This window comes from Aedes albopictus, chromosome 2 (genome assembly GCF_035046485.1).
Source record: "Aedes albopictus strain Foshan chromosome 2, AalbF5, whole genome shotgun sequence".
NCBI lineage: Eukaryota > Metazoa > Arthropoda > Insecta > Diptera > Culicidae > Aedes > Aedes albopictus.
Window position 1 is genome coordinate 99,356,228 of NC_085137.1, and position 21,588 is coordinate 99,377,815.

General features: G+C 39.2%; 4 protein-coding genes across 4 annotated transcripts in view; 3 read left to right on the plus strand and 1 right to left on the minus strand.

Moving 5' to 3' along the window:
• LOC134287678 (uncharacterized) overlaps positions 1-21,588 on the plus strand; it is a 182,627-nt gene that overhangs the window by 80,653 nt on the left and 80,386 nt on the right. The gene's annotated exons all lie outside the window — the stretch shown is intronic.
• On the plus strand, positions 1,646-3,089 carry LOC109398238 (uncharacterized). Its single transcript, XM_019670562.3, has 3 exons — positions 1,646-1,974; positions 2,187-2,448; positions 2,511-3,089. Exons 1-3 carry the CDS (start codon positions 1,774-1,776, stop codon positions 2,558-2,560), a joined length of 513 nt encoding a protein of 170 aa, XP_019526107.2. The 5' UTR covers positions 1,646-1,773; the 3' UTR covers positions 2,561-3,089.
• LOC109398239 (uncharacterized) lies at positions 3,389-4,433 on the minus strand. The gene is made up of 5 exons (XM_019670563.3): positions 4,320-4,433; positions 4,229-4,267; positions 4,045-4,161; positions 3,733-3,979; positions 3,389-3,664 (listed from the first exon to the last, which is right to left on the minus strand). The coding sequence occupies exons 1-5, from the start codon at positions 4,374-4,376 to the stop codon at positions 3,615-3,617; spliced, it is 510 nt and encodes a 169-aa protein (XP_019526108.2). The 5' UTR covers positions 4,377-4,433; the 3' UTR covers positions 3,389-3,614.
• Positions 19,800-21,588, plus strand: part of LOC109419749 (homocysteine S-methyltransferase) — a 33,679-nt gene continuing 31,890 nt past the window's right edge. Inside the window, exon 1 of the mRNA XM_029852759.2 lies at positions 19,800-20,131. The gene's annotated coding sequence lies outside the window, so the exon portion shown is untranslated. The remainder of the gene's footprint in view (positions 20,132-21,588) is intronic.

Sequence of the window (21,588 nt, forward strand, 5' to 3'; positions counted from 1 at the left end):
ATTGTTACTTGGGAGCCATAGGTTATTCCGGGTAGATAGTTGGGTTAATAGGCACCATGGGGAAGTAAAATTCCACCTGACACAGGCCATGGTTGCTTCCGACAGTATCTACACCGTTTCGGGCAAACAGATTCTCCCGAATGCCCTGTTTGTGTTGGTTTAGAGGAAACGGCGGAGCACGTTTTGTTCGTGTGCCAGCGTTTTCGCACGACCGCATGCTTGTCACATGCGGAGAGGACACAACTCCGGGCAATCTTGTCCAGATGATGTGTAGTGATGAGTTTGGCTGGAATGCCGTTTCAACGGCTATCACCCAGATCGTCTTGGAGCTACAGAGGTGGCGCGTGGACTCGGAGAATGGCTAGTTCAGATACGGTACAAGAGGTTGTCCAGGGGTTCAGAGTAGGCTTCGTAGGTCATACCGGTGCCCTGCGGTCGGAATCGACCCTTAAGTGGCCGCGGAGAGAAAGTCCTGGTAGCATTGCTGTCGTGGCGTCGGTCAACTGGGTTGGATCCGAGCTCGTGGTTGGAAAGGAGTCCCCAGCCAGGGCAAGTGAAGACCCTACTGTCAGCAACCTTCTGGTGCAACTGATAGAGCCTGAAGGGTAATGATACCCTTGCTTTCAGTAGGACAGATCTGGTTTCACGTAGGCATCAGTTCTTGATATCTGCAAAACATTTGGTGAGCCGTCGATGTTCGCTGCTGCAGGCTACGCAGCTAACCTTGAGGGTGCGATGTGCACTAACCCCTCTCTGAAGCAATACCTTCTTGGTGGTTTCGGAGAGACGAAGGGTTTGGCGACCATTGGAATGTTGTTTAGTGGGTCGAGGAGAGAGTAGTGCTGGCTTTTGCTTTCATTGTAGAAGATGGCCTTAACCCCACATTACCTGGACCTTTCTGTTCGGGTGTCTGTTGAGCAGATGTTCCCCCTATGGGTAAAAAAAGGGAAGGTTTGCCAGGGACATCACCAGGAAAATATGCTGAAGCCTCAGCTATTTCAGTTTCATCCCTAGTGGTTGGTACCACTACCGTGACCTCAATAATATCCCGTTGATTAGTTCTACAAAGGGAAATCATTTCAGCGCTTAGCGAATCAAAATTAAAAAAATAAAAAATAAAGCGTCTTGTTGCTCATCATAAAATTGTATACTGTTATGTGTCAAAATCCCAATAATCTTTCTATTGGATCATATCTTTTGAATAATCGCCATTTCCAGCACTTCTTTTATAACCTTCGACTCAACACAGCAGAAGCCCCTTCTTAGTGATGAACATTTACCTGTATGAACTTTTCTTTATATAAGTGATGTTGGAATGTTCCTACTTTTATTAAAACCTAAGAAAAGTAGTTGTTTATTTCCGAATTAAATGATATAAGCTGATATATGCCTTCGATGGCAATATTGGTCTTCTCAATGTAAATCAAGTTTTAATTTCGGATCTTTTCGTAGAGGAAATTTCTTTGACTTCGTTGGGCACCAAGTACTAAATAGCAATAATAATATTTAGTCAATTGGCGTGCTCAAAAACACTGCTGAAGATAGGTTCTGTTCCATTTGGATTGCGACGCCAGGATCAAGAAACTGATAATTCAAAAACACATTCATTGCCACACATTTACAACATGTTTATCTTTACTATCACAGTGAAGCAAATACTAATCAACACATAGTGAAAGGAAATAAACAATTTGTATGGGATATCGATAACAACTTCCAAAACCATACACAATAAGATAGAGCCAGAATAGTAGAAAACTTCCACCCGACAACATGTTTCTGCACTCTGCGATTCTACTAATAGTGTTTCAAAGTATTACTTTTACCATCGGTTTGGATTGCATTGAACGTCACCTTCTTCCAAGAGTTCGTGAGTGCTGTAGAATACCACCTCCATTCCCGGATACTGGTCTGCGCGAATGTGACAGAGAGGCTCGACGAGAACATTCCGTTGCTAGTTACGTCATGCAGAAAGTATACAAACTAAGTTATGCACATGGGTCTCCTACTACGCCCCGCACACTTCAAATTTTGGTCGTTTTGCAGCCGATTGCATAACTAATTGCCTGAAAATATAATCTTTTTTTTTTGTAAGACGACCGAGAAATCACCATGAGTATAAAGTGGATAGAGAGCGTAGTAGGAGACTAAACTGGGAGATAAGTCTTAACCATTTTCCTTTTCAGTGCAAAATGGAATGCTATTACCAAAAAATAAAAATCATTGAAGAAAATACACTCCTCATGGATCAGGTTAAGCTGTATCTGGAAAGTCTGGAAGACGATGCTCGAGAGTTTTACATGACTGCCTTCCAAGACTGTGACGATCGTCTCATGCACAATAAGGAACATCTACCAGCAACGATTTGCAATGGATTTTCAGCTGACCTGGACTCATGTGTGCAAAAAAATTTGCTCCGGCAGTGCCCGGTGCAGTATTGGCAAGAGTGTACTGATTTTGAGACGATATCTTTCGAATGATGATTATTAATTGAAGGTTTCCATTTCTAGCTGAACTTTGCAACTATGTGAAAGCGGGATACACAATTTGTCGAAACTAAATGGGATTTGCTGAAACATTCTTCAAATATAAATTGATTTGCCTGACTACGATGTGCACGTTTTTTATTTGCTGGTATTCAGCAAAAGGGATTTTGGTAGACCTCATGTTGCAAATCATCACCTCATGAGTGCTCATCACAACTTTTGAATTGTATTTTTGTCGCCCACGATTGAACTGTGCAACTGATGACCAGATGCAAAGAGAAGGCAAAACGAACATGATGTAGCTCGCAAACGATTTTGTATGTATCTGATACGACCGCCACCCACTCGCCTAAACAGCCGAACCACTCCGAATGAGTTGGTTATAGAGGGTTCGGCACGAACACTCGTCACACACACAGAAGCAGCATTCACATATACCGATACCATATCAATAAAGTTTCCAGCCAATGATGTTTCGCGATAAGCTCATTGATAGCATCAAGACCATGAATATTACGGCTTGACTAGATGGCAACTGCACATCGACCAAAAAGAATAACCAACAACGCTGATCGGTGACCAGTCTTTTCGTGCAAGGTTAGGTAATGTCATGGAATATAACGTATGAAATGTCATGACATTTTCTAATTCCACCACATCAGGTGTAGATTTCAGTCCATTTCTATCACCAATCCATAGCAATCATGGATAATCAATGATGTCACCAATAAACATTAAAATTAATGTAAGAAAATGGCAATAGAAATCGGACTAGGTTTGTGCCCAACAGTTTCACTTCACATGACAAAATACACTTCGCACATAAGTACTAGCAATGATCAATGAATGTTTCTCTAGTTTACTTTAAGTTTCAGTTCTCTGAGTTCCTTAGTTCGTTGTACAGTGACTTCCTAGTCATACATACAAAGCTTCAACGAATATTTTACAATAAAAATTCAATAGAGTATCATGCTCACGAAGATTTTATTTTGTAAATATCAACCTGGAACAAATCAATTGGAATCGACTGCACGCAGTCCTATGAGTACCCCTTGAAACCAAAGGCAACTCTCTTACGTATCCGTTTAGTCAGCTGAAACAAGTAACTCAATGACATTGAGTTCTCTTTTAGTCCTGACAAAATTTGACGCCACTTCTCCTTTTGTCACAGATCTCACCTAAAATGGAAGCGCAAGCTCTTATTTCATGTCACAATTCAAACCACCCAAACCCAGTGCCTTCTTACCAGGAGTAAAGATCTCATCCGGACAGCCAACGCCAATTTCCTCCAGAGCGCACATCTCAAGCTCTTGGGCGAACGAATTGCATACCCGCAACGTATTAGTGGTCTCAGCGGCGCACTTTTTGTACGTGTCAATCACATGGTTGCGGACTTCTTCACTCAGCGCCTGAAGGTACTCGGAAAGCTTATCCACGTTCAAGGTCTGATCGACAACGATCCCAAGCTCCTCGAAGTAGCATTCAAAAATACACTGCAATTACAACACCGTTAGTGATGCTTGGAGAAAACAGTGATGTGTTTGTATGCTAACGATACCCTGTATAATTCCTGTTTATCTTGTGTGACTTGTTCTGTTGCTGATTGTGAACAATGGTGCATGGACTCTCGTGGATACGGAGGATCCCACTTGCAGCAATTGCTGAGCTCTTTTTCCTGTTGGAGAGGGGTATTTTTAGGAATGGACTTTCATTCTCGTTTGATAATTCAACTCAACACTTACATGGTTTTGCCACCTTATGCATTCTTCTGATCGAACGATCTGAAATATGAATGTGCGATTGATTTTCGTTCAACAAATTGTACCATCTCACCTGCAATATCGTTCCAAAGATTACAAAGATTGGGCACAGTATGGTAAAAGCTAACATGTTACTTTGATGTCGGTGCTATTCTCAGTGAAAATCAATGAAAGCTTTGACTTTGTAATATATATTAGGTGGAGCAGCAAATTATATTCAAAGCTAAATTGTGTATATGCATGACTAAACGTTTATTCTGGTATATAATTACCGATTCTCGAATGATAAACGGCTTATTTACGGATGTCATTTCAGATGGATCTGCTAAAGATATAAGTTTTAAGCTAAGCGATAAAACGTGAAGTTGCAAACCCAATTTACCATGTGACTGACCAGAGTTTATTTGATAACTACCTTGAAAATTTCATTGAATATTTTTTTTTTCAAGTTTTTAAAAACTTTTCGGTTACACTCTGGGAATTTATCCAGTCATTTCAAAATACTTTGGTAATTTATTTGAAAATTCCTTCCGTATTTTTTTTTCGGCAATTCCATAAGGAATTCCTGTAGCAAATCTCTTTGAATCTTTTTTGAAACTTCTTCAAAAAATTCCATCTAAAATTCCTTATGAAATCGCTTTGGAAAACTCCTTCAGCAGCTCCTTTGAAAATTTCTCTAGTAATTCTTCTAAAGACTGTTTCTACAAGATCTTCGAAAATTTCTTCTCGATCTCATGCGGTAAATGCATTAGAAATTCCTTCAGCAACTCAGAAATCTGTTTTTAACAATTCCCTTGGTAATTGATTCGGTGATTGTCTTCGACATTTCTTGACAATTTCTTCGATTACTCTTCTGGCAGCTTATTTAAAAATTTCTTAGACATTTTGTCCAATTCTGTTTTGGAAACTTCTTTTTTGAGAATTGGAATTTCTTTGGCAATCCATAAAGTAATTTCTTTTGCAATTTCTTTGAATATTTTTTCGGTAAATTCTTTGGAAATTACCTTGGGAACCATGAACGTCTTATGTATGTGCCACGGAGAGCAGTCCGTTGTGGTTCAAGTGGTGAAGAATAATGACCCAACATGTTGGAAAGGTTGAATGATAATATGCTACAGAACATCTTTGGCAGTTTCTTTTAATATTTTTTCTGGTGATGTTTTGGAAACAGTTTTAATTTTACGGATTTCGACAGCAGAGAATTGCTTCAGCAATTTCTTTGAGAATTCCTTCAGCTATTTCATTGGGAATTCATTTTGCAATTCCTTTATGAATTTCCTTTAGCATCTTTCACTAATTTCAATTAGGAATAAATGAATAAGCAGCTAAGTTGCCAATAAAGATAAGATTCCAAAAAAAAAACCTCGATTTGTAAAAGCTTAAGAATTAGCAAAAAAATGCCGAAATAATTCCAAAGAAATTTTTGAAGGAATTTTCAATTGCATTATTGCGGCTGTTTCCGTGGGAAATTTGTGACAAAAAAAAAACATAAAGAATTTACAGAAGGAATTTCAATAAACAGAGGAACTTCAATTTACAGAAAGAATTACAATGAACGCTAAAAATATTCAACAAGAAGCGAATTTCTTTGAGATTTTCTTTTTAAATTTCGATTGAAAATTGCTTCGAGAATTTCTTTGGGTGTTTCATTCAATCACTCCGGATTTTTTTTTCGACAGCTTTCTTGGACATTGATTCGGCAATTACCTTCAAAGCTCATCTTTAATTCCATCGATAACTCTTCTGGCGTTTTTTTTTCAAAATCCTTTAGAAATTTCTCCAAATCTCCATTGGAAACTTCTTTGGTAATTTTTTGAGAATTCGAATTTTTTGGAAATTCTTGAAAAAAATTTCTTCTGTATTTTTTTTTTTTTTAACTTCTTTGGCTAGTCCCGCAAAAATTCCCTTGGAAACTTTTTTACATTTCTTTTAAATCCTTTGGCAATCCCTTTGGGAAATTTCCAGCTTTTATTTCAGGATTTTTTTCGGCAACTCCTTAGGAAATTTCCTCCAATTTTTTCAAATAGTCAATTTGTTTTGTAAACACATTGCAGAATATTTTGGCAAATTTAGATTCCAAATAATGAGAGAACACAGAAAAAAAAATTTGAAAATTATCTCTAGCATAATTGACAAAATCGCTGAAGCAGAAATCATGTAATTAGTTTTTACGCATAATTTTGTGCCAAACATCATGCACATGCAGGGAATGCCAGATATGATGCTTTTTTATGTGTCAACTCTGAAATTCACATTCTATTCCTCAAAGCTTTGTGCTAACTTATCGTATTTTTACACGTTTTTCCTTGCATCCCGTCGTCATAATCGATAGTAGAGCCAACGTGCTGCAGCCATCTTTGGTCGACGACAGATCATTTGTTTGTGTCCTGTAAACAAAATTTGGTTTTAGGTGTTTTCAAATGTGTGATTTTTGAAGTGGTTTAGCCAGGTAGCAAGCAATATTTAGCGCTTTCCTGGAGTCGTCAATATGTGCAATTGTGTAAGTGGCCGTTCTACAAAAAGCGCGAAAAAAATCGTTCTGTAAACTTTGCCCCCGTCGATGCAAAACCTGAAAATCCCATTCCTTAACATTCTGGTAAACTTCGTATGAAGGTGTTTCGGCATCCGACACAAACGCTGGAAAAGTGGTGGAAGTGCAGACCTTTGAATTGGTTTTCCCCTGTGATTCTGTGATTGCTGGTGATTTTTTTACGAAGTTCCTTGCGAAGTGCCAGCGGCGAATGGAAGCATACGAGAAGCATACCAGTGTGAGCTAATGTATTTTTTTTTCTGATGAAAATGAAGCTGCAGCTACAAATTCACTGAAATAAATTAAATCATCTGACAAAAAGTGGTGTTTTATTTGATTTGTCTTGAGTTCCAAACGCTCTGTTGTGGTCTGTTCGGTTCGGTTTTCGTTGATTGGGCTTGGGCAGCTTTGCAATTCTCTTTCACTTCATGATTCGTAATAAATACAAATGCTAACGGAAAATTACATGCTGGCTAAAATTTCAGCGACGATTCGTAAAAATACTTTCGTACAAAATTTGAGGCGGGTAAAATTCATCTCGCGCTTAAATTTACGCCAACCATCGCAATCCCCTTATGTGCATTATTATTGGCGTAATTTTACAAGAAATGTTTTCTCTGTGAATGGTAGAAGAGATTTGCAACTTAAATTGATTAATTCCAAAAGAATGGTCAAAGAAATGTACTATGAGAATGGCTTTATAAAATTTCAAAGAATTTTCCGATGAGGTTTCCAAAAATACTCGAACAAAGTTTACGAGAAATTACCGAAGGTTTTTCAAAAGCGTCTACCGTACGAATTCACAAAACAAAACACCAAAGAAATTCACAAAGCAAAGGTCCCTTTTGATGAGAACGTGCCTCTGGAAGCGACCTACTGATACCTGACACATAAGACGTGACAAACATTTGACCAACACAACGTGAATCAAAGCAACCTTCGATAAATGTCGGACTTCAATGGAAAATATTTGACATAATGACAAAAAGTCTAATTGTTTAATTGCTACAAGAATTCCCAGTAACTTTGCGAGGCAGTTTACACGGAGACTTTGCCATTAAAACACAAGGAAATTACAGAACGAATTTCAATGATATTGCTGTAGAAATTCTCGAAGGCATGCGAAGGAAATCCCAAAGCCATTGCCGAAGGAAATTGTAAAAAAAATCCATAATTCTTTATTACACCAACGAACAGAACCTCAAAATGACTGACAACTCACAGGTCATTTTGACTGATGTTATATGAGCATGAAAAGGACGGCAACAAGATCGATAAAGTAGAATATATTATCCGTCTTGTTCGTGCATGTAGACCACACAGGTCAAAATGACCTGAGAAATGTCAAACATTTTCATGGTTAGCTTTGTTGGTGTAATGAAGAATACAATCGAAACAAATTTCAAAAGGAGCCCCTCAACAAATATCAATGAAATGGGGTGACAAAGGGTATTATCGGCAGGTTTGTTCTCTTCGTCAAGGGGGGTTTTTGTGGGCCAAATTGCCTGAAATTTGGGCACATAACTCAGCTTGGTTGGGAAGGATTTGAGGCCAACTTGGAGATCATTAGGTTTCAAAAAAACCCCCATGACGAAGAGAACAAAACTGCCGAAAATACGTAAGTTCCCCTAATTAGTTTTCAAATATTTGCCTAAGGAAATCTCCAAGGAATCGCCGAATCAATATTTAATACTCAGAATACCGTGATAAGAAAAAAGTGAGAACTAAAAGTTTGAGCAGCTCGTTCTCAGCTGCCTGTGAAGCGATTTTCAATTTTCTTTCAGGGATCTTTTACCCAACTATTCTACTTCTATTTTATCTATATATATAAAAATGAATTTCTGTCTGTCTGTCTGTCTGTCTGTCTGTCTGTCTGTCTGTCTGTCTGACCGCTATGGATTCGAAAACTACTGGACCGATCGGTGTGAAATTTTGTATGTGGGTATTTTTGGGGCCGGGGAAGGTTTTTAGCTTGGTGCGGGACCTCTCCGGTCTCTGGAACGGGGGGCTCCCATACAGATGACTTCGCCGGGGACGTCCCTATGGAGCTGCATGTCAAAAAACACAGTAGGCAGGCAGTACGACGTTCGCCGGGACAGCTAGTACAAAATAAAAATGCAGTGGCATACGTGGGACCGCGCATAACTTGCGAACGGATGGCCCGATTTTGGTCGTCTAAGTTGTGTTCTGTTAGCTTCCACCCAAGGAAGGTTTATGAGGCCAAAAACATGGGAAAAATGCGAGCTTTTGAAAATCGGGTTTTCATACATTGAACGGGGACTTGGGCGCTTGGCTAAAGACTTGAAACGTCAAAAAACGCAGTAGGCAAGACAAAGTTTGCCGGGGACAGCTAGTTTTATACAAAATTCATGTTTTTAGGGATGCTCATTTTTCATCTAGTGTGTCATCGTGAGTAAGGAACGATTTAAAAAAAATGATGATTTTTTGTTTGCATGAAAAATTTAAGCCTGACCAAGGTTGTGGAAACTTAAAATGACTGCAAAACGTGATTTCTGATAATTAGGCATATTGTAGAGGTAATACAAAATGTTCGCAACTATCTTGAACATCTCTGGCTAAGATCAATTGCGGCTCTCGACGATCAAGCGCTTCAGTGCTCTTGCCAAGTATCCTAGAGTGTTAGGGCCTTCAGCAAAGTTTTCTAGATTGATTGGTGCTACATTTTAGCGTCTTTGGTTTTGATCTAGATCTGCTGAAACTGATCTAGATAAGTTTTATCTTTCATATGACGCTGAAGTGTTCTTGGTATGAATCCTAGAGGGTTGATCATCTCTGGGATACCAACCAACATCGACACAGATCTGCACACAGTTTTTCGTCGTATCGCTCATCGCCTGGGCTACAAAAATGATGATACCGTGGAAGTGGATCGATTGCCTTCGACATCAGTAAACTCAACGATTGTCTGTCGTTTCGCTCTCCGTACCAGCAGATGCAATTTTTTCCAAAGGTACTTGGCGAATCTGTCTCTTTGTTTGACTGACATCGGCTACTGTACGGGTATCGACAATGGAGGCCTCTCCCGTATATTCATCAATGAAAGTCTTCCGAAGCGGGTACGTGATATTCGATCGTTGGCAATGAGAATGCGAAGAGATGGATATATCAAAAAGGTGTTGACCAGGGATGGTGTGATCTTCGTTAAAATTCAGAACACGAATCGAATCATCGCATGTCATTCGAAACAGGCTCTTCTGGACAAATAAGTATCTCTTTTCCTACCCATTTTTTCCCTTGATGCCCTTCCTGGTTCATCCCATGTTTTCTTTCCCTCCTGAAAGTTATTTAATTGATTTTGCACCTTTCTATTAAGTTTCTCATTTCCATACCAACGTTCTTCCCTTGTTTCAAATCCTTGATTTTATCCCATGATTGATCCTTCCTGAAAGTCAAAGTTTCACCATTGGTGATACTTCGCTGCTGTTGATGCTTTGCTGTGCTGCTGGTCTGCTGTTGCTTTGCTGTGTTGCTGCTGTTGCTGTATTCTCAGACCGTTTATCGCTGTTGGGCTTGTGTTGCCATTGCTCACCGAACTTTCAATCTTTCGCCGAACGACGATAAGGACCCTTCATTCGCATACTTGTGGCATAAAATCAATCGAATTATGCATAATTAGTAGTCGTAAGTTTTTTCCTGCTGTAATGTTTAGTGTGTGTTCTGTTGGCTCTGGGATGGGTATTCGTTTTTGACTCGGTATTTGCTCTCTGTATGGTTATGGCTAGTCTTGCAAATGATGATACCCCTTCAAGCAGCACTATTTCTAAAGCGGTGATGAATTCAGTTTTCAGGACAGATAATTTAAATGTGTGACACATAAATGTACAAAGTCTTTGTGCTCGTGGATTTTCAAAATTTGACGAACTGAAATCGATATTTTATCGACACAGTAAGGCTGACATTATCTGTATGGCTGAAACATGGCTTAGTGATACCATTAATGATCCAATGATTCATATCGAGGGTTTCAATTTAATCCGCAACGATAGAAATCGGCATGGCGATAGACTTTGCGAATATTTTAGGAATAATCTAGGCTTGAAACTATTGAAAAAATCTGCATTCGATCATTTTACAACGGGTAAAATTACTGAATACTTACTGCTAATAGAAATACACTAGAACTCCAATGGCGGTGTAGTCTTTTCTCCTATTTAATTAAAATAATGACTTTAATTGTGATAATCGATTGTTTTTAAGTGCCCAGCTTGTAGAGGTTTTTTTTTTTGGGTAAACAAAATTTATTTGACACTTCTAGTACCGCCACTGACGCTGTAAGGGCGTGGCAAACTAGATGTTGGTCACATGAACAGTCGCGACATTGGACTTCTGTGGCTAGTTATTGTAATTTACTGTTTCCTCTAATGACAAAGAACAAGGTTATTTTATCCGCGATTATAAAAACTTCGACAGCCAAGGATTATCAGATGCCTTCAACAACTTAAACTGGGATTACTTATTTTCTTGTAGTGACTCTGACTAGACCTGTGCGCCGCCGCGCCACGCCGCCGCCGCCGACACTTTTTGCCCCACGCCGACACCGACCGTGATATCGGCGGCGCGCCATACGCCGATGTTTGTCACGCCGCCGATTTTCATTTTTCACGCCGGTGATCAGTGCACGAACAAAATCTTGTTTACATTAAGTTGAGATAAAATACTAAAACTCTTTCGAAGATTTCTCTAATATTTCAATCAAAGAATTCTTCAGAAGTTCCTTAAAAGATCTCTTCAGGAGTTTCTTCAAAGATGTCTCCAATGGTTCCTTCAGAGATTCAGGGATGCCTCTAGGAGTTTTAACATGCTTTTTTTTTCAGAAGATCTCTCAGGAAGATCTCGACAGGAGTACGATCAGATTTTTTTCAGGAGGTTTCAGGGATTCCTCCTAGAAATACATCCGAGATTCATCCAGAAGATTCATCAGGGGATCCAATAGAAGGTCCTTCAAAGATAAGGCAGAGAGTTTCTCCAGGGATTTCTTCGGAAATTCCTTCAGGAATACATACAGGAGTTTCTTCAGAGATTCCTCTAGGAGATATCTCCCAAGTAACACACTTATCACAGAAGAGTCACGGCGGCGCAGGTTTTTGTTGTGCAGAAGTCACTGGGACTTATTTCTAGCAAACAAATGCTTACTTGCTAGAAGTAAGTCACAGTGACTTCTGCGCAACAAAGACCTGCGCCGCCGTGACAATTCTGTGACAAGTGTGTTACTTGGGCTCAGGAATTCCTCTAGAATTCCAACAACGGGTTTCTCCTGGCGTTCTGTGTTCTTCAGAAATCACTCCAGGAGTTCCATCAAGGGTTCCTTCAGGAAATCTTTCCTGGAAAACTTTCAGGGATTTCTCTCGGTATGCCTATTTCAACAGAAGTTCGCTCGGGTATTCTTTCAGAAGTCCCTTCAGAGATTCTTTCAGGAGGATTCATAGATGGCTCCTGGAGATCCATCAATAGTTCCGTTAGAAGTTCTTTCAGGAAGAAGGTCCTAGGAGTTCCTGCAGGGATTCCTTTTGAAGTTCCTTTAGAAATTTTACGTTGTAATGCCTTTTCCAGTCTTGATAAATTTCAAATACAGCTATAATTATATCTTGTCCGACGTTTCGGTTACATTTGGTACCTTCCTCAGGGACTCAAATATTGCTGATTTTTCGTCCAGTGTTGTTCTGTCGAACAGCAATTAACGATTTTTGGATTCGACTGCGGTAGAATTTAACTTTGAAATGGCTTATCTAGTCTTTACATTTGAAATCTAGTCTTGACAAAATTCGAATACAGCTTTTTTTTTATGTTCTTTTAGACATTCAAACAGGAGTTCTTACAGAAATAAGTCCAAGAGTTTCTTCATAAATTCCTTCAGGAGTTTCCGGGATTCATGAAGATGTTTCTTCAGAGGTTCCTCCTGAATTTCTTCCGAGATTCCTTCAGAAGTTCATTCAGAATCCTTCAGAATAACCTTAGGGGATTCCTCGAGAAGTTCATTTAGGAATTCATCCATGAGTTCTTCAAGGGATCGCTCTTGGGATTCTTTCTGAGATTTTTCCAGGAGGACTTACGAATGCACCACCTACCGAGCATTCCTCCTGACTACCTCCGAGCATTGCTCCTGAAATTCCTACGGGAATTCCTTCTGGATTTTTTTTGGAGATTCTCCAAATAAATCATTCGGAAATTCCTCCTGAAATTATTTCGAAGATTCCTCTTGGAATACCTACGGGGATTCTTCCTAGATTTCCTTCATGGTTTCTTCCTAGACTACCTTCAAGGATTCCTTCTGAAATTCTTCCAATGATTTCTCCTGATATTCCGTCGTGGATTCCTCCTGGACTGCCTTTGGGGATTCCTCCTGGATTTAATTCGAAGATACAACTTAAACCTCTATCTTGGAATTCTTCCGGGGATTTCTCGTACAATTTCTTTGGGGTCTCTCCTAGAGTTCCTTCAGGAAATCTTCCTGAAATTCCTTTGGAGAATTCTTCAGGAATTCCTTCGAGGATTCGTCCTAGACTTACATCATGGATTCCACCAGAATTTCTTTCAGAGTTTTCATTTGATACTCCGTCGTGGAGTTCTCCTGGAATTTCTCCAGGGTTTCCTCCTGGAGATTCTTTGATAATTTCTCTTAGAACTCCTTTGGAAACTCCTCCTGGATTTCCTCATGGAATTCCTCCAGTAGTCCTCCTGGAATTCCTTCGATAATTTCTTCTAAAATTCATTCAGGATTCCTCCTGGAATTAATTTGGAGATTCCTTCAAAAGTTCCTTCGGGATTCCTTCGGGAATTTCTTCAGAAATTACTCCTGGAGTTCCTATGGGGATTCCTCTTGGAAATCCAACGAGGATTTCGTTTTGAAATCCTTCGAGGATTTTTCCTAGAATTCCTCCAGAGATTCCTCCTAGTCTAGGAGTCCTACAGTTCCTTCGGAAATTCCTCCTGGACTTCTTTCAGGGATTCCTCCTCGAATTCCTCCGGGAATTTCTCCTGGAGTTCCTTCGGAGATTATTTTTGAATTCTTTCGGAGACTTCTTCTAGAATTCTTCCTTGAATTCCTTCGGATATTCCTCTTAGAATTCCTTCAGAGATTCTTCCTAGAGTTGCTTCTGGGATTCCTGCTGTAATCTCTTCAAAGTTTTCTCTTGGAATTCCTTTGGAGCTTTCACTTCCAAATTCTTCGGAGATTCCTCATGGAATTCCTCCTAGAATTTCTTTGGGGTTTCCTTCGGTGAGTCCTCCTAGAACTCCTTCAGGGATTCCTCCTTTCTGAGTTCTCCTGGAATTTTTTCGGGGATTCATCTTGGAATTCCTTCGGTCCTCTTAATTTTATTTAAAGGAATTTCTCCCGGAATTTATTCAGAGATTCCTCTTGGGTATTTTTCGTTGGTTCGCCCTCACAATTCTTTGGGGATTATTTCTTAAAACCTCCTTGAAATTCCCACTGAAATTATTTTAAGGATTTTTGCTGGAATTTCTTTGATGTACTGCTTGAACTCCTTTGAGATACGCGCAGGTATTCTTTCTGGATTTTCTCTTGGAATTCCTGCGGGAATTTTTCACAGAGTTCTTTCGGGGATTTCTTCAGGGATTCCTCCTGTACTTTCTTCGGGGTTTCCTCTTGAAACTCCTTCGAGGATTCCGCTTGGAGTTCCTTGGAGATTCCTCCCGGAATTCCTTAAAGGGGTTCCTCCTGGGATTCCTGCAGGAATTTCTTCTGTAATTCTTTCGGATATACCTCCTGGACTTCGTTTGGAGATTTCTCCTGGCATTCATTCTGGAATTTCTTCGAGGATTTCTCCTGAATTTCCTTCGAGGATTAATGCAACATGCACTAATACGGATACGGGTAATTTCACAATAGGTCTTATTGGAGCGGACCTGGTGTGATGGTTAGAACACTTGACTACCACGCCGAGGGCTGTGGGTTCTTCCTTCGGAAGGGAAGTAAAGCGTGGGTCCCGAGATGAACTAGCCTAGGGCTAAAAATCGCGTTAAAACAGATAAAAAAATAGGTCTTATTACTGGCCACAGTGATGGACCCGAACAGGAATAAAAAAGGTGTTCATTTAAACGTAAGGTTATAATTACACAGGGTCAAATATTTGAGAAATGAACTCAAGAAAAAAACATATGTTTGACACTAATGAAACAAACAAGATGTTAGAGCATTGGTTTCTTTTTGGTCAAATACTTCATCCTGTGTACTGGCATAATAACAATTCATGTCATAAATGGTCATGAAAAAGCAAAGCGTAGTGTACAGCGTAGAGACAACTTCTTTGTTTCGCCAATGTTGACATTACGGCCAAATTTTGGTCATGCCGATTCACGCCGCCGCCGCCGCCGCCGAAAGCTGCCACCGGCGTGATGCCGATGACGCCGCCGCCGCCGCCGGCCAAAAATTGCCCTCACGCCGCCGCCGAGCAAAATAAAGTCGGCGCACAGGTCTAACTCTGACACTTTGATAGATATCTTAAATCAACACTTCCAATTCTTATACGAGGCGTATTTTCCATTAAAGTTCTATAAATACCGAAATAAAAAATCCATGGTATAGTTCAGAAATAGAAAAGGCCATTATTGAAAGAGATTTAGCCTATACAAAATGGAAAACTAGACGTGTACAAGCTGATAATCTTTTGTTCAAGTATCTTAGGAACAGGGTGACTACGTTGATTAGGAATGCTAAAAAGAACTACGATAATCTTCGTATAAATAGCAATGTCCCAGTGGAAGAACATTAAAAGTATAGGAGTAGCTAATAAAAAACAATTCTCTGTAGACTGCGAATCAACAGCTGATGAAATTAAAGTCTTATTTTCGGAAAACTACCATACGCAAATGCACGTATGCACGTAAATGCAAATGCACGTAAGGACTCAATATACGGTGAATTTAGCTTTTGTTGTGTAGAAGAATTTGAAATTGTAAATGCACTGTTTTCTGTTAAATCGAATGCTAGTGGCCTTAACAACCTACCCATAGACTTTTTCAAAAAAAAAAATGCTTCCATTGGCTCTTACGTTTTACATTTATTCAATACGATCCTCACAACATCTAAATTTCCTCAAGCTTGGAAATACGTTAAAGTCATTCCAATAAAAAAGAAGCCTCGCTTAGCTACTATTTCGAATCTAAGACCTATCAGCCTCTTGAGTTCACTCTCAAAGGTATTTGAAGAAATAGTTTCTTCTCAAATCTCCGATCATGTTAGCTAAAACATATTTTTAAGCCCGTGTCAGTCAGGTTTTCGGCAAAACCACAGTACTGAGACAGCACTGATGAAGGTGCACGATGACATTGCATCAACAATTGATAAAAAAGGATAGCAATTCTTCTGCTTATAGATTTTGCCAAAGCTTTTGATCGAGTTTCGCACAGAAAATTATTGAACAAGCTGGGGCTCATGATCGGTTTCTCAAGGGCTGCTGTAAATCTGGTAGAAACTTATCTCGCAGACCGAAACCAAACCGTTTTTCACAATGGTGTCCTTTCTTCCTTCCGATCAATCGATTAAGGCGTCCCACAAGGACCTCTACTTTTTTCGCTATTTATTAACGATCTCCCATCTGCAATAAAATTCTACACAGTGCACATGTTTGCTGATGACGTACAAATTTATTTTTGCATCCTTGTATCGATAATCATGACAGAAATTAGGAGTTCAATCAATTATGATCCATAGCAGATTTTCCAGTGGTCTCAAGTTAATTTACTTCCTATAAATAATGACAAAACTAAAGCGGTACTGATAAATCGACTACGACAAACACTCGATGCGCCAGAACTCTTTATGAATAACGAAAGAATCCTTTCTGTGGAACAATTTAACAGTCTATGTGTCATATTCAATGCCAGATTAGATTGGGAACCTCAAATAAATGCACAAGTAGGAAAAATCTATGGCATAATTAAAACAACTCTCGCTTACGACCAACCATCTTAACTGCCAAACAAAAATCAAATAGTTCAAATCGCTTATTTACCCACATCTTATTTATTGTGACTTTGTTTTTCTGAACGCCTCTGTCAACAGTGTGAATAAGTTACGAGTTGCACTAAACTCCGGTATCAAGTGTGTCTTCAACATTCCAAGATATGGGAGTGTCACACACTTTCAAAAACAGCTTATTTGTTGTCCTTCCGACCAGTTTTTCAAATTTAGATCCTGCTGTCATATTTTTAAAATACTTTCATCTGGAAATTCTAGCTATCTGTTTTCAAAGCTGAATCTATGCAGAAACACCAGAACAAAAAGCCTTCTTGTTCCTTTCAATCAATCTTCTTATTATAATCGGTCACTGTTTGTTAGGGGTATAGTAAGTTGAAATTCTCCGCCATCAAATATAAAATCTGCTAATAATTTTTCGAGCTTTAAACGGGATCTACTCTTGAAGTTGAATAACACGCACTAAACATAAATGACCGCAGCAATTAGGTAAATATAATAATCTTTATTAAATTCTATCGCAGGCATGAAGATACTCTATGCCTTTCTCAACGCTCAAGGAAGTCGAGAAAATTTCCTTTGCGAAAAGTTTCTGGACCGACCGGGAATCGAATCCCTTACTCTAAGCATGAACATGCTGAATACCCACGGCTTTAGCTGAAAGTCTCTCAAATAAAGATAAATCAATCAAATCAACCCACGGCTTTACAGCTATGGCTATATGAGGGACCATAGGGATACTAACACAGGATGGAATTATAAAAGGCAGAATAAGGCTGAACACTAGGCCTGTCCAGCTTTTCAAAAATGTTCTCTGATTCTCAAGTCCACCCCCATATTTTGATTGGCATCCTAAAAGAAGTAACTGGTCAAAATTTCAGCCAAATCCATTGAAATTAAGAGGTGCATCAAATCAATTTTGTGTTTTTCGACTATTGTTGAACTTCAAAAAATCATAACTACTCTCATAACTAAACATGTCAAAACTTAATTCTTTCGGCAGAAATTGAAAGCTATACTTGTCTGCTACAACTTCTCCGAACAACGTGTGCCAATAAAATTGAAGGAAACATGTGTAATTATCATATTTGTAATCAGAAAAACCTTAAAAAGTTGATTTTTTGATAGATTTCGTTCTGGAACACCCTAATATACTTAATAAGTTGGATTTTTCAAAACGGCATCATATTCTCCAATGTTTTTTGGTTATTTGCTTCTTTGACACCAATGCTGTAGGAGTTGAGCAAAAATTACTAAAATTCGTGAAAGTCAAATGTGGCCTAAAAACTAGCTTTCTGAAGGCAATCACGTTGTGGCGCGAAATTGTACTGAACGTAGTAGCTTTGCTTCCTAGTAGTTTGCCTTGGCTACCCCCTACCACGGGTGATAACAAACAAGCGCGATGACAGGTGTTGGCTATCATATCAGTGCTGACGCGATGCCACTTTTTGCGCGCCAAAGCGTGATTGCACCCGAAAAGCTAGTTTTTAGGCCACATTTGGCTTTCACGAATTTTAGTAATTTTTGCTCAACTCCTACAGCATTGGTGCCAAAAAAGCAAATAACCAAAAAACATTGGAGAATATGATGCCGTTTTGAAAAATCCAACTTATTACGTATATTAGGGTATTCCAGAACAAAATCTATCAAAAATCAAATTTTTAAGGTTTTTCTGATTACAAATGTGATAATTACACATGTTTCCTTCAATTTTATTGGCACACGTTGTTCGGAGAAGTTGTAACAAACAAGTATAGCTTTCAATTTCTGCCGGAAGAATTAAGTTTTGACATGTTTTAGTGTAGTTATGATTTTTTGAAGTTCAAAAATAGCCGAAAAACACAAAATTGATTTGATGCACCTCTTAATTTTAATGAATTTGGCTGAAATTTTGACCAGTTACTTCTTTTAGGATGCCAATCAAAATATGGGGGTGGACTTGAGAATCAGAGAACATTTTTGAAAAGCTGGACAGGCCTACAACACGTATGGCTGAAGCTATGGAATCGTATCATACTTAAGGCTGATATAACAAAGGGCTAAAAACTAGATAGACTGAAAACTGAAAAAGCTTTAGAGTTGAGTTTAACCCTTAAAGGACGATTGCGTAATTTGCACCTCGCTGACGCGTTCTAGGGGTGATACACAAATTATGTCACGCAAAAATCAACCATTTTCAACCCCCCCTCCCCCCTATGTCACTCTTTTTGTATGAGACCTTACAATATTTTGTAAGGGTCGTCACGTTATGCAAAACCCCCCCTCCCCCCTAAATGCGTGACGTAATTTGTGCATGACCCCCTACAGCAGCGAGGTTGGTGAAAAAAGTCATCCCGAAGGGGTTAAATAAAATATTGTATTTTAAAAATATTATTCTGAATGAAACAACTACTACTTTGCTAAATGATGGATTGAAGGTGAGTGCTGATATGAATTTGCGCAAGGTTGTTTTTTATATGTTTTTTTCAGCGTATTAATAAAATATTTGAATGTTTTCCTAAAAAAATACGGCATTTTGTGTTTTAAGGTATTAACAATGTTTAGATCAACTCCAAATATCTGTGGATATCGTGAAAATAAAAACCTTTAGTTTTGTAACAGCAAAAATTGTAATTTAGGATGTATGGGAAGACATGGCATTTTATCAATGAAGTTAGATATTAATTTGCTTAGCTCGTTACTAATAGAGTTGAAGAATCCTGAGCGTAGTTATAGCCCGCCCACTGCATAGAAAGCATGATCAAATACTGATCAGTGATCAGTCTCGAGGCACGGGAGAATAAAAATTCTCTCGCCTTGAATACAGTACAGTATGAGTGAGTACCTCCACATATCTCTACGTGCACATCTACTTACTTTCGAAAATAAAATCACAAAGGCACGTCTACTGTTAGTAGTTTAGCTAGGCGCCGCCAGACTAGTAGTCAAGTGTTATTAGTGAACCGGTGCGGATGATTGATACCGATCTTACGTACTACCCGTTCGTAGTGCTACGACAAATCGGTATACCTACCCTACCATCATCAACAATAAAGCACAGACAGGCTGTCGAGCCGCGCTCCTAAAATCATCATCACATCAAAACAAATCTTTCAACTGTAGGTAGTTCATGATGGGCGCGAAGCCCTATTGCTTGCATTGATGCGCGATTTGTTTACTGCGTTTCCTCGGTTTGATAACGACAAAACCATCAGACACCATAGTTGAAGCAGAGTGCAACGTGCTAGTGTCAGACACATAGTAGTTATTACCGTTAATACTGATGATAAGAAGAGGTGACTTTGATGTTTTGTGTGTGCTTAGTTTCAAGTTTGATAGCTTAATCAAATCTCAGTAGTGCTCACAGCAGACGGTTGACCGTAGGCGGCCTCACGTAATCCTGCATCGCTTTTTTCACGTAAGTGAACAGGTGTGGTATAATAGTTTCAAGGACATCGATGAATTACAATGCATGCGTCGGGTAATGGGTATGTAGACTGTTGACTATCAACAGTCATTTGAATATTGTTTAGGTGATTGTTTTGGTATTTGTCACGTTTAGTGAGTGTGCGCTTGCAGCTATACCTATATCTGCATAATGGCATCTAAGTGACTTATTGCGATTCTGTTTTCAAAACGAGGGTAACAGAAGGTATTATCAAATCAGTGAGATTCTCGAGATACAGAAGCATAAAATATGCATTTTGTAATACTGAGTGGGACCTAACGAATGAACTTAGAATCAATTAATTCATCATAGGATTGGTTTTGATGTACTGATCAACTTTTCCGAAAAAGAAGTTCTTCCATGTGGTCTGATTCTTGAGAAACAGAAGCTTGAAAGTACAGGTCGTACTCGATTATTCGGAGTCAGATTTTGTAGTTTATCTAACATATATCTAGCGAAAAGAATGCTGTATGAAGTTGAAATTTTGATATTTTCTTCTTTTGATATCTGTCAAAATTTCAGCTTTGTTTAGCATTCAGTTCTTTAGATATGTGTTTGAGAAGCTTCAGAACCAGACTCCGGATAATCGAGTCTGACCTGTATAGACTAGCTATCGCATCCTTGCGAATAGACCCAGGATCAAATAGTTACTATCAAGGCAAATTGAAAATTCGCCGAAGGCGAATCTATGTAGTCTGATCCTTGAGATACGGAACTTTTGAATTTCTAAGAGTCACGAGCGCCTCATGGCGGATAAACCTAGAATTACATAATCCATTATCGGATGGTTCTTGATACCCCAATCAACTTTTCCGGAGATGAAATACTTCTATGTATAGTCCTACTCTCAAGATACAAAAGTTTGGAATTTGCAAGACTCACTAGCGCCACCTAGCAGAAATATTCAGAATCAACTGATTAATCATCAGACAGTTTTTGATGCCTTGAACAAATTTGCCGAAGACGAAATTCTTATTCTTCTTCTGATTCTTTATGGCTCGACGTTTGCATTGGAACTTGGCCTGCCTCTCTTTAACTTAGTGTTTTTAGATCACTTCCACAGTTAATAATTGAAGGGCTTTCTTCGCCTGCCATTGCATGAATTTGTATCACCGACGAACCGACGTGACAGTGGTGATTCAAAAGTGTCCCCCCCAAATTTAACGGTCGACCACCGAAGCGAGCGATCGCTTCTGTCAAATCAGCGCAGACGCGAACCGTTTCCTATATGAACACATGGGGGTTCGGTGTCGAGCTACCAAACCATCGCGGGCCGTTATAGAGGTGGCGATAGTGTTCGCTTATTTTTCATCATGGCGTCGCGGACAACAAATTTGAATTTATTTGTTCTAGCTGTCACGTCGGTTCGTCGGTGTTTGTATATTGTGAGGCAAGCACAATGATACACTATGCATAGTGTAGGGTCC

Bases quoted from the DNA above. Each gene is read 5' to 3' on its own strand.
- LOC109398238 (XM_019670562.3), top strand. From the start codon at position 1,774: ATGTTTCTGCACTCTGCGATTCTACTAATAGTGTTTCAAAGTATTACT. The intron at 1,975-2,186 runs GTATACAAACTA...TTTCCTTTTCAG, and splicing joins CTAGTTACGTCATGCAGAAA to TGCAAAATGGAATGCTATTA. The intron at 2,449-2,510 runs GTACTGATTTTG...TTCCATTTCTAG, and splicing joins GGTGCAGTATTGGCAAGAGT to CTGAACTTTGCAACTATGTG.
- LOC109398239 (XM_019670563.3), bottom strand. From the start codon at position 4,376: ATGTTAGCTTTTACCATACTGTGCCCAATCTTTGTAATCTTTGGAACG. The intron at 4,268-4,319 runs GTGAGATGGTAC...TTCATATTTCAG, and splicing joins TCTTTGGAACGATATTGCAG to ATCGTTCGATCAGAAGAATG. The intron at 4,162-4,228 runs GTAAGTGTTGAG...CCTCTCCAACAG, and splicing joins GCATAAGGTGGCAAAACCAT to GAAAAAGAGCTCAGCAATTG.